Source organism: Anopheles merus, chromosome 2L, assembly GCF_017562075.2.
Source record: "Anopheles merus strain MAF chromosome 2L, AmerM5.1, whole genome shotgun sequence".
Classification (NCBI taxonomy): Eukaryota; Metazoa; Arthropoda; class Insecta; order Diptera; family Culicidae; genus Anopheles; species Anopheles merus.
In genome coordinates this window covers 44,965,280-44,975,780 of record NC_054083.1, presented here as the reverse complement: position 1 = coordinate 44,975,780, position 10,501 = coordinate 44,965,280, and the positions used below count along the sequence as shown (strand labels likewise).

The 10,501-nt window shown below is 52.8% G+C and overlaps 4 protein-coding genes across 6 annotated transcripts; 3 read left to right on the top strand and 1 right to left on the bottom strand.

The window, feature by feature from the left end:
• Window positions 1-64: 64 nt before the first annotated feature.
• On the top strand, window positions 65-4,343 carry LOC121592412 (ribosome biogenesis protein BMS1 homolog). The gene is made up of 3 exons (XM_041913831.1): window positions 65-220; window positions 302-3,597; window positions 3,659-4,343. Exons 1-3 carry the CDS (start codon window positions 163-165, stop codon window positions 3,875-3,877), a joined length of 3,573 nt encoding a protein of 1,190 aa, XP_041769765.1. The 5' UTR covers window positions 65-162; the 3' UTR covers window positions 3,878-4,343.
• On the top strand, window positions 4,110-7,426 carry LOC121592413 (lebercilin). Of its 3 annotated transcripts, none has more exons than XM_041913833.1 (6): window positions 4,111-4,375; window positions 5,175-5,373; window positions 5,443-5,699; window positions 5,783-6,002; window positions 6,070-6,228; window positions 6,295-7,426. In XM_041913833.1, the coding sequence occupies exons 1-6, from the start codon at window positions 4,353-4,355 to the stop codon at window positions 7,234-7,236; spliced, it is 1,800 nt and encodes a 599-aa protein (XP_041769767.1). In that variant the 5' UTR covers window positions 4,111-4,352; the 3' UTR covers window positions 7,237-7,426. The 3 variants fall into 3 exon arrangements, with proteins under 3 accessions (XP_041769766.1, XP_041769767.1, XP_041769769.1); XM_041913835.1 differs by lacking the exon at window positions 4,111-4,375 and adding an exon at window positions 4,395-4,543; XM_041913832.1 differs by having other exon boundaries at window positions 4,110-4,375; window positions 6,070-7,426.
• A 147-nt stretch (window positions 7,427-7,573) lies between these two features.
• On the top strand, window positions 7,574-8,245 carry LOC121592415 (DNA-directed RNA polymerases I, II, and III subunit RPABC2). The gene is made up of 2 exons (XM_041913837.1): window positions 7,574-7,702; window positions 7,787-8,245. Exons 1-2 carry the CDS (start codon window positions 7,674-7,676, stop codon window positions 8,151-8,153), a joined length of 396 nt encoding a protein of 131 aa, XP_041769771.1. The 5' UTR covers window positions 7,574-7,673; the 3' UTR covers window positions 8,154-8,245.
• On the bottom strand, window positions 8,175-10,290 carry LOC121592414 (protein downstream neighbor of son homolog). The gene is made up of 2 exons (XM_041913836.1): window positions 9,922-10,290; window positions 8,175-9,853 (listed from the first exon to the last, which is right to left on the bottom strand). Exons 1-2 carry the CDS (start codon window positions 10,167-10,169, stop codon window positions 8,272-8,274), a joined length of 1,830 nt encoding a protein of 609 aa, XP_041769770.1. The 5' UTR covers window positions 10,170-10,290; the 3' UTR covers window positions 8,175-8,271.
• Between the last annotated feature and the right edge of the window lie 211 nt (window positions 10,291-10,501).

Sequence of the window (10,501 nt, the reverse complement as noted above, 5' to 3'; positions counted from 1 at the left end):
TTCCAAATGGCAGTACCTGCCATTCTGCGACCTTGCGGCATATGTCATCCGCAAAGATGTCAACAAACTCATGCGTGTTTTGAAAGCATGCGGCATGGTGTGCCGTGTTTAAACAGTTTTCTTTCCGCTAAAATAGTGTGAAAAAAGCCACCGGACGCAACCATGGCGGACGATAGTTCCCATACCGAGGCCAAAAAGGCCCACAAGAAACGCCATTCCGGTAAGTAAGCCGTACATAGTGGCCCTTGAACCACAGTCCCAAAAGTGTATGTTTCATCTTCATCTCCTGCCTTCCTTTCAGGCGTAAAGGCGGACAAAAAGAAGGCCAAAAACAAACCGACCGATCGGACCAAGAACCCGAAAGCGTTCGCCATCACGAAGGCCCGGTCGGCGGAGAAACGCTTCCGGTACAAGGAGGACATCATCACCAAGAAGCAGCACATCCCGCTCGTCGACAAAACGCCGGAAGAACCGCCGCCCGTACTGATCGCGGTCGTCGGTCCACCGAAGGTCGGCAAAACCACGCTCATCAAGAACTTGATCAAAAACTTTACCAAAACGAGCGTCACGACAATAAACGGTCCGATTACGGTGGTCACGTCGAAGAAGCGGCGCATTACGCTGCTCGAGTGCAACAACGACATCAACAGCATGATCGACGTGGCCAAGTGTGCCGATCTCGTGCTGCTGATGGTCGACGCTAGCTTCGGCTTCGAGATGGAGGTGTTTGAGTTTCTGAACATTTGCCAGGTGCACGGAATGCCGAAGATTATGGGCATCCTGAACCATCTGGACGTGATCAAGAACGCGAAGGCGCTGAAAATGCAGAAAAAGGTACTGAAGCATCGCTTCTGGACGGAGGTGTACAATGGGGCGAAGCTGTTCTACCTGTCCGGGCTGATCCATGGCGAGTATTTGCGGAACGAGATCCGCAACTTGGGGCGATTTATAGCGGTGATGAAGTTCCGGCCGCTCAGCTGGCGAGGAGCACACAGCTACATCGTGGCGGATCGTATGGAGGACATTACGAACGCGGAAGAGATTCGCTTGAATGCCAAGTGCGATCGGAATGTGGTGCTCTACGGGTACGTGCGCGGTGTTCCGCTGAAGAAGGAGAACATGGTGCACATTGCCGGGTTGGGCGATATGCCGATTGAGGAGCTGAGTACACTGCCCGATCCGTGCCCGCTGCCGTCGGGCGAGAAGAAGCGAAGTTTGATGGAAAAGGAGCGTCTCCTTTATGCGCCAATGTCCGGCGTCGGTGGCATCGTGTACGATAAGGATGCGGTTTACATTGAGCTGTCCGGGTCGCATAGCCACAGGAAGGGTGTGCCGGACAGTGAGCAGCAGCAGATTGTCGATTCGTTCATCGAGAAGAAGGAAACGTTCGATGTGGCGATCGAAAACCAGGAGTTTCGGCTGTTTAGCGGCGGAGCGGTTATAAAGTCGTCCGATTACGTGGATGACGCGAAGCGTGTTGACGACGACGAATCGGACGAGGAGGAGGATCGAGAGGAAGATGAGGAGGAGGAGGAGGATTCCGGGTTGGAAGACTCGGAAGACGATGAGGCGGAGGTTGGGAAAGGCGCACGGCTTGGCTGGATACCGGAGGAAGGTGAAGATGATGGCGAAGAGCGTGAAGATGATGATGAAGATGATGATAACGAGAACGACGAAGACGATGATTCAAGCGGCGACGAGGAGGATATGAACGATATGGACAAGCTGGGGCGAAAGTCACGCACCAGCGGGTATCTTTCCTCGGACGATGATGAGCAAGCCGACACTTCCGGTGGTAACACGATGGCCTGGAAGGATGGTCTAGCCGCCCGGGCCCGCAAAGACTATCTCGAACGGTTGGCCACCAACAAAAACTTGATGAAAATAGTGTACGGAGTATTTAGCAAATTCCACAAACGGCAGCAGCAACAGGCGGCCGAAGCGGAGGAAGAGGCCGATTCGGAGGACGACGGACTGCTCGGTGGCATTTTCAAGAGCGTTAGCCAGCGGCAGGCCGAACTGCAGAAGAAGAAAAGCGTGCAGGATGTGGATGAGTGTTGCTTCTTCGAGGAGTACGGCGATGGCATCCGCGATTGGACGAGCGAGCAGAACAAGGACCTGATCCGCAACTGCTTCGTGACGGGCAAGTGGAAAGCGTCCGAGGATGCGGAGGAGCTGCTCAAGCTGGACGATATGAGCGACGGGGATAGTGATGTGTACGGGGATTTTGAGGATTTGGAAACGGGCGAAAAGCACGAGGCACCGAAGGGAGCTAATAAGAAGCCAGCGGGAGGAAAGGGTGAAGAGAAGGCTGTGGATGATGGTGAGGATGAGGTGGGGAAGGGCGATGAGAAGTCACTGAAGCGCAAGGCGACCCGAGTGGAGGAGAAAAACATGTCCCGGGCGGAGCTGATGGCGAAGAAGATGAAGCTGAAGGCCAAGTTCGACTCGGAGTACGACAACCCGGAGCGGGACGATCAGCACATCGAGGGTGACCATCAGTACTACGAGAAGCTGAAGGCGGACGCGTTGCGCCAGTCGGAGCTGAACAAGAAGGAGTTCGCCAACCTGGACGAGGACGTGCGGCTGAACATCGAGGGCCACCGGGCGGGGCTGTACGTGCGCATGTGCTTCAAGAACATTTCGGCCGAGTTTGTGGAACACTTTGACCCGTCCTATCCCGTGCTGATCGGGGGGCTGAACATGGTGGAGGAGAACGTGGGGTACGTGAACTGTAAGGTGAAGAAGCACCGCTGGTACAAGAAGACGCTGAAAACGGGCGATCCGTTGATCATCTCGCTCGGCTGGCGCCGCTTCCAAACCGTCCCGATCTACGCCAAGGTGGAGGACGACTTCAAGCATCGCTACCTGAAGTACACGCCGAACCACGTGACGTGCAGCATGAGCTTCTGGGGTCCGATCACGCCCCAAAACACGGGCGTGCTGGCGATCCAGACGGTGGCGTACGATCAGAAGGAGATGCGCAAGCTGGGCTTCCGAGTCGCGGCGACCGGCGCGGTCAGCGAGTCGGACAAGAATGTGGAAATCGTGAAGAAGCTCAAGCTGATCGGTACGCCGGACAAGATCTTTCAGAAGACGGCCTACATCAAGGGCATGTTCAACTCGCAGCTCGAGGTGGCCAAGTTCGAGGGCGCCAAGATACGGACCGTGTCGGGCATCCGGGGGCAGATCAAGAAGGCGGTCCCGCCCGAAGGTTCGTACCGTGCGACGTTCGAGGATCGCATCCAGCTGAGCGATATCGTGTTCTGCCGCACCTGGTTCCGGGTGAGTGTGCCGAAGTTTTACGCCCCGGTGACGAACCTGCTGCTGCCGGCGGACCAGAAATCGCAGTGGGTGGGCATGAAAACGTTGGGCCAGCTGAAGCGCGAAAAGAACATCCAGTTCGAGCCGAAGGAGGACAGCACGTACAGCAGGAAGATTGTGCGCGAAAAGTTGGCCTTCCGGCCGCTGGTCATACCGAAAACTTTGCAGAAAGCGCTGCCGTACAAGGACAAGCCCAAGCTGGGGCCGCTCAAGCCGAAGAAGTCGTTCGAAAGCGAACGGGTGGCGGTCGTGATGTCGCCCCACGAGCAGAAGGTAAGTCAGAACGAGAACAAATGTTGAAATAACGGTTTTAATGGGCGCTTTTTGTTTTCAGGTGGCAAAAATGATGAACATGATCAAAACGAACTACAAAGCGAAGCAAAGCAAACAGCTGCGCCAGACACGGGAGCGGTCGAAAAAGTTCAAGAAGGAGCTGGTGAACGAAAAGTTTAAAAAGCTACAGCGCCAGAAGGATCTAAAGAAGAAGGTGTTCCGTGCGATCAGCAAGATGGATACGCAGAATGAGGAAAAAATGAAGAAGGGCAAAAAGTGATTTTTTTTCATTTTTCGGTTGCTGAAATAAGTTTAAAAAATAATAAAAACTAGAAAGTTGAAAAATGAACAACCGTTTTCGGACAACTTTCGCACGTTCGAAAATGCCGCCACGCGCGCGCTCCTGTCTTTCGAAGCTCCCGCACCCGGAAAGGGGCGCAATCACGTCGCCATGCCAACGCCGCAAAACAAATAGGCTGTGGAAAACAGCTGAAAATTTCCATCCACTGTGCCTTTAGCTTCACTTTGCAGTCAAGTTTCTGTAGTGCAGGACGTACGCCGGTGTGCTGTATTGTCCAGTAGTGTTGTGAACCTGACGGCATCTGTGTTTTTTTTTTCTCTCTTCTATGTGGTGTTGCCTCTCCCATTCCCCAGCATCAACATCAACAGCAGCATAGGGACGCTGTTTCTCTTCGATTTCGGTTTTAAAAAGTTGTGTGTTGGACAAATTCAACGTGTGGCGCCCACCCAGTATAATGTCGACGGCATTGCGTTCCTCGTGAGTATACCGTTGCAAAGCTGTATTGCCCTGCGGGAGGACTCATCCTCCCTGCCCAAACAAGGAGTATCATGTAACAACGATAGGAAGGTGGCCAGGCAAATCGTATTTGCCGTGTGTGCATCGGCGCTAAGTTCCATTTTCCGGTCAACTCCTCTCAGGGTGGTGGTGAGTGATCGTGACAGTACATTCGCTCCAAGTACACTTAGTGAAAATTCACTGCGCTCATCATTTTCCACCGTCATTCATATATGCATTTTTTATATATACACAGTTTTCTTTTCGCCCAACTCAACCAGTGCCTACTACTATGTGGATATATCCTTGCGGAACGGGAACTGGTGTTGGTTGTTTTCTTGTCGCCCCCTATCACATACCCTTGTCATTGTCCTCCGTCGCCCCAAATCACTTTCACCCTTAGTAACGGAAAACATTCCCTTTCGCTCGCTCCACCTTTGCACCTTTCGGCTCCTGCTGCCCCCGCGAGGGTGAGGGGAAGAAAACAACAAACTGCTGCTGGTGCTGGTGCTGCTGCTTATTATTCAAACGGCACAACATGTTAGCGAGTGGCTGGGCAACTGGGCAAGGACCCGTTTTTATTTACCAAAGTAAACATCATTGCCTTGGTCAGTTGCGCGCCGTGCGGTGTTCACCGCCAATAGATCGATTTAGAGGGTATTTTCTATCGGGTTTCATCCTTATCATCTTTTAAATGAATTTGGATCACTCACACGAGCCTTAGGATTTTGAAAATTATAAATAATTATAATCTAATTGACATTTTGCTCCCGTTCCTCAGCTATTCTATGCAGAGTATGGAAAGTCTCTATTCAAACAGCTCCAAGTTTTCCGCCCTGCACCGACGCAAGGTTGCTGCTAGGCAACCGGGCATGGTGCTAGCGTCCGACAGCGATGTGCGGCACCGGGTAATGTCGGCGCGCATGTTGCGCCTGAAGCAGTTGCAAAATCAGCTCGAAGCGGCCAACATGGTCATTGCGGTAATTGTTTGATTGTAAATATTTAAACATATGGAGCTATTAATTTCTGGCCTCTCTTTTCCCTTGCAGGAGCTGACCAAAGATAATCGGGTGCTGAAATCGGTACAGAAGCGCCAGGATTCGGCACTCTCCAAGTACGTCAACTCGAACGCGGAGCTGCCGAAGCTGCTCAACTCGCACGCGGAAGAGGTGCGCACGTGGCAGACGAAGTATCGCAACCTGCAGAACCAAAACAAGGAGCTGATCAGCAAGCTGAAGGCCAAGGATGCCCACATACTGACGATCACGGACCAGAACAAGCATCTGGTGCAGCTCAACAAAGATAAGTATGTGTGGGGCTGATTTTATACCAAAAAGCCGCGGGTCATCTCAACATCTTTATGTGTCCACCGGTGGTCCGCCTCGGCAGACATTTAGAAGAACGCGAAAGACTGGCCGACAGGGTGCGGTACCTAGAAAACAGGCTCATGGAGAAGGACAACGATGCCAAATTACTCTCTAGAAGGATTCAACTCGATTCGAAAAATTTCAAAGCCCAACTGCAGCAGGAAATGCTGAAGCAACGGGAGCTGGCGCAGAAGCTCGAGCGCACGCAGCATGAAGTCAACCGGCTCAACTCTGTGATTGAGGTATTGTTGAATTAGAACATTCTCTCAATGTTGGATTTATGTTGATTCTTGCCTTTTTTGCTTGTAGATATACGAGAAACGCACTCCTTCGACGCTGTTGAAGAATAGCAACTTTCTGATGAAGACGTCCAAACCGTCCTCAGGACAGCAGCAGCAACCACAACAGCCAATGCAGCAGCAAATGATTCGATACGGAAACGGTTCCTCGCACAAATCCCCTTACCCGGTAAGATGGCAGGTGGTAAAGCATGTATATTGTACCCAAATTAACGTTTTTCGTTCCATTTTGCAGAACTTTTCTGAACCTTCCCCGGTAACGAACCTGGACATGAGCCCGAAGGTGAAACCAAACGCTCACGAAGGAGGCGAAGGGGACAAATCACCCACTCCCAGCCCGAGAATACTGCAACCCTTGTCGCCCCGGGACGAGGAAACGCCTGCCGCTCACCAGAACTCCTCCAAGCTTAGGAAGAGACACAGCTCCAGAAAGCATAAGGGCGACGCACAATCGGACGAGACCGGCACGAACGGAAAGCCGGACGGAACGGCGGAGCACCAGTACGACGAGGGCATGTGCTCCGAGTTTAACCAGTACGCGCTGGAGCAGGAGGCCGAGTTCGACAAGGCCATTGCGTCGGAGCTGTTCCGGCTGCAGACGGAAATGGGTCCCGGTGCTGCGGCCAAGCTGCTAAAAGGCCAAACCGTCAAGCGGTACAGTGCCACGACGGAAACGTCCTACGAGGATGACTACGAGACGGACCTGTCGCCGGAGAAGAGTGTCGACCATCTGAGCGAAATCTTCGAGCATAAGGCCCACATCAGCGAGCTCGAGGAACAGTTTCGTGAGGCTGGCTCGTCGGCCACCACCACCAACGGATACTCGGCCGGCAAGGACAATGGCAAGGGGCGTGCGGTGAAGAAGCGGGTGATCAATTCGTCCGAAACGAACGATTCCGACTCGGTGGAGAGCGGCAGCCGGTCGTCGGCGGCAAGGGATCTGGAAGCGATGAAACAGGAGATGCATCAAAGTATACTGAAAAAGGAAGCGCTGCTGGACACGTTCTGCGACGAGCTGCAGCACGGTAAGGAAGCGTCGAAGGTGGTGGCGCCGCTGCCTCCATCGCTCAACCGGCCCAAGCTGGACAACACCAAGCGCGTGCAGATCGATCCGAAAAAGAAGCAAAACTTGCTGGAAGTGTTGAAGGCAATCGATGGTGATAGTTTCGAGAAGTGAGAGGCTGAGGTGTGGAACCGGAAGCTCTCTGGCGCATACTTTTTCGAGAGTTTTCCGAGTGTGGGCAAGTTGCGGGCAATGAAATTGATGAATCCTATTTATGTAGGCAGTAGTGTGTGGTGGTGTTGGTGGTTAACGCCAGGGACAGTGTAGAGATATATTTTTTAATAAATCGTATCTTTGAAAGGAATTTAGCTGTTTTTGCCATATTTTTATACAAGCTAACGGTTTTCTGTTCGTTATTGCAGTTTTAAATTCATTCAGCTGCAACCGACGCACGTTTAGACCAGTTTTATACCACCCTTCACTGACAGCCGATTTGACGTCTGCGGAAGAAACGTCAAACAAATAGCCATCAACAAAGCGTTTGCTAGACGGCGTGCTGCGGCGTGAATTTTCCAGAAAAAGTTTCTCGAATTTCTGCACACTTTTCCACCATGGATGATGGCGATTACGATAACGATGAGTAAGTAAAGCGGCCTTCCTACGATTGTGCTTGTTTGTCTAATGAAACACTTGTTGCTTTTCCCGATTTTCCCGACGTGCGCAGTGTCGGTGGGGATGAGTTCGACGATGTCGAGGAGGACGACAACATTGACGAGCTGAACCAGGAGGAGGATGGGGACAACATCGAGATCATCAATCCGGGCCAGGCCGGCGGCGGTGTGCCGAAGAACAAGCGCATCACGACCAAGTACATGACGAAGTACGAGCGAGCGCGTGTGCTCGGTACGCGCGCCCTGCAGATCGCCATGTGCGCACCGATCATGGTGGAGCTGGAGGGCGAGACGGACCCGCTGCAGATTGCGATGAAGGAGCTGAAGCAGCGCAAAATTCCCATAATCATCCGGCGCTACCTGCCCGACTCGTCGTACGAGGACTGGAGCATCGATGAGCTAATTATAATCGACCATTAAAAGAGAGTGTTAAGCTGCGAGGGTTTTGAACATTGTATATTATATTAAGGTGAAAAAATACACAGTCTTCTCTACACAGGCTGCAAACAGGATACGGAGTTGTGTGGTAAAAATTAAGCTAACTCCAGGTAAATCCACCCGCCTCCTGGCTGTACAGCAGTCGCTCCGTATCGAACACGGAATCCTTCGTGGCGCGGCACATGTTCTCGACGATGCGCTTGTTCAGCCCACAGTCGGACAGGTTCTCCTTGCCAAACACCGGCCCAGCCAGGGCGGATGCATCGTTCTCCTTGTCCGCGTCGCTGATCAGCTTCTGGGAGGCGGCACACAGTGCCGCCGTGCTCGGAACAGTAGCCATCGTAACGCTGTAGTTGTCCTTGCTCTCGCACAGCAGATCCGTCACGTACGGCAGGATGTGGGGCAGAACCACACCCTGCAGCTCCGTACTGTGGTACTGCTGGCCATCCATCTGGATCTTGCTCGAGCGGGTCTGAAGGGTGCGAAGTGTTGCGCCAGCGAACGATACCGGCGCCAGCAGGGTCGGTGGAATGCCCGCCAGTCTGCCCACCTTCGCGATGGTGCTTTTAGCGTTGAGCAGAAAGTTAAAGAACGCCTGACACTCGGGGCCTTCGATGAGGACGAGCGATTGATCGCTGTAATCGGATCCGCACTCCCGCTTCTGCTGCTTCCTTCGGTGGACATCGCTGATTTTGCGTATTTCTGCCGCATCCACGCCCATACTCTCCAACCACTGCTCACCATCCATATCGTCGTCGTCCTCGTCCTCCTCTCCGTCCTGCTGCTCTCCTTCCAGTGAACGATCGTTGGTAAGCTCTTCGTTCGGTGCCGTTTGCGATTGCTCTTCGGACGAGTTGGAGAAGCTGCTGTTACCGATGCCCGATTCCGACGAGCGATTGTGCTGGTCCTGTGTCTGTGTCGATGCTCCCTTTTTCAGTGGCATGGTGAACTCGATCTCTTCCTGCTTCAGTGCCGCCCGCATTCCCCTCGTGGTGGGTGTGAGCAGTGCGTGCGTTTCTACCCGTCCGCCGATACCGGCCGCCCGGAACAGCACGGTGAATGAGTTGGCACAGAGATAGAAGTAGGGACACTGGCGAGCCCGCACCAGCTGGAACAGGTTACGGAAGCTTATGATCCACTCCTTCGCTAGCACGTTCCGGATCGATTCGTCCACCAGTGGAGCTTGGGTGTTGTTGTTGCGCGAATTCCTTGGGAAAAGGGTAAACCATGGCAGGTACGGATGTTGCCAGTAGAGGGTCGCCTGATAGAACCGGGCCCCTGGGGAAATGTCCATCCCGGTGGAAGACTCCTTCGAATCGATGCAGCGTACGAATGAGGTTAGGCCGCTCGCTTCCTGGTTGGTTTTGAGATTCGTGCCCGGTATCGGCGTTCGGCAGATGATGCGCAGCTTGCTCTTGATGCTCCAGTGGATCGGGGCGAACTTGCTCGCTTTGCACTGTTCCTCTTCCGGGTCGGCGGGTAGGTACTGTTCTACTGGGCAATGGTACTGCTGAAAGCGTGTCTCAATGGCGGCGGGCGTTGTGCTGGGAGCTTCCAAGTTTGGCACGACGCCTGCTGTTTGCGGTTTGTTCAGCAGCTCGAAGATGGTTGACTCTCCAACGTCCTCGAGCTGACTCGCGGTGTGTGCTTCCTTCTGTCGTTTGGCCGCTGGATCAACCGCTCTGAAAACAAAACAAAAAAGACAAATAAGGACAAAAGTCTACCACTGCTGCTTTTAGGCGTCTCTTACCTCGAGAATGGATTCTTTCGCTTCGGATTCGCCTCAAAACGATTCGCAAGTGGATCGTCACTTCCGGCGGACGATTGATTCGGTTTCGCACCACCACCACCTCCGCCTCCTCCATCACCTTTCGATTGATTGTTGATGCGGTCCTGCAACGCTCGCTGTTTCCTCTTGAGCCGTTGCATTTTTAGTATATCTTCCGGTCGCTTCCATTGCGACGGGTTCGATAGCATACCTTCGGTGTTGGAGTTCATTTTGATGGATCCCGGAAAAGGGGGGTGGAAAATACGTCGACCGAGAACTAAGAGCGCGCAGCAAGGGAAAATGATGCGACGCGATTGTTTACATCAGCCAGCTGTCACAGTCGTTGGTAGCAAAAAGGGAACAACAAGCAAAAGAAGGGTCCCAGTACGTTGGCTGGTTTCTTCAGTTTTGCAATAGATAGCGCTACTGTTTGTTTGAATTCAAATTTGAACGCTGGCAGTGTCGTTATTTCAAAATAACGCACGTGGCTAGGAATCGTGTTCGATAAAACAATAAATAGATTTTAGTTTCAAAAATCAAGTACATGAATGTGGTTCTTGAT

What these genes read in the sequence shown, in the direction of transcription:
- LOC121592412 (XM_041913831.1), top strand. Translation starts at nt 163, where the DNA reads ATGGCGGACGATAGTTCCCATACCGAGGCCAAAAAGGCCCACAAGAAA. An exon ending in CCACAAGAAACGCCATTCCG is followed by an intron (nt 221 to 301) that starts GTAAGTAAGCCG and finishes CCTTCCTTTCAG; the next exon opens with GCGTAAAGGCGGACAAAAAG. An exon ending in TGTCGCCCCACGAGCAGAAG is followed by an intron (nt 3,598 to 3,658) that starts GTAAGTCAGAAC and finishes TTTTGTTTTCAG; the next exon opens with GTGGCAAAAATGATGAACAT.
- LOC121592413 (XM_041913832.1), top strand. Translation starts at nt 4,353, where the DNA reads ATGTCGACGGCATTGCGTTCCTC. An exon ending in TCGACGGCATTGCGTTCCTC is followed by an intron (nt 4,376 to 5,174) that starts GTGAGTATACCG and finishes CCCGTTCCTCAG; the next exon opens with CTATTCTATGCAGAGTATGG. An exon ending in GGCTCAACTCTGTGATTGAG is followed by an intron (nt 6,003 to 6,069) that starts GTATTGTTGAAT and finishes TTTTGCTTGTAG; the next exon opens with ATATACGAGAAACGCACTCC.
- LOC121592415 (XM_041913837.1), top strand. Translation starts at nt 7,674, where the DNA reads ATGGATGATGGCGATTACGATAACGATGA. An exon ending in GGCGATTACGATAACGATGA is followed by an intron (nt 7,703 to 7,786) that starts GTAAGTAAAGCG and finishes CGACGTGCGCAG; the next exon opens with TGTCGGTGGGGATGAGTTCG.
- LOC121592414 (XM_041913836.1), bottom strand. Translation starts at nt 10,169, where the DNA reads ATGAACTCCAACACCGAAGGTATGCTATCGAACCCGTCGCAATGGAAG. An exon ending in CGAAAGAATCCATTCTCGAG is followed by an intron (nt 9,854 to 9,921) that starts GTAAGAGACGCC and finishes TTTTGTTTTCAG; the next exon opens with AGCGGTTGATCCAGCGGCCA.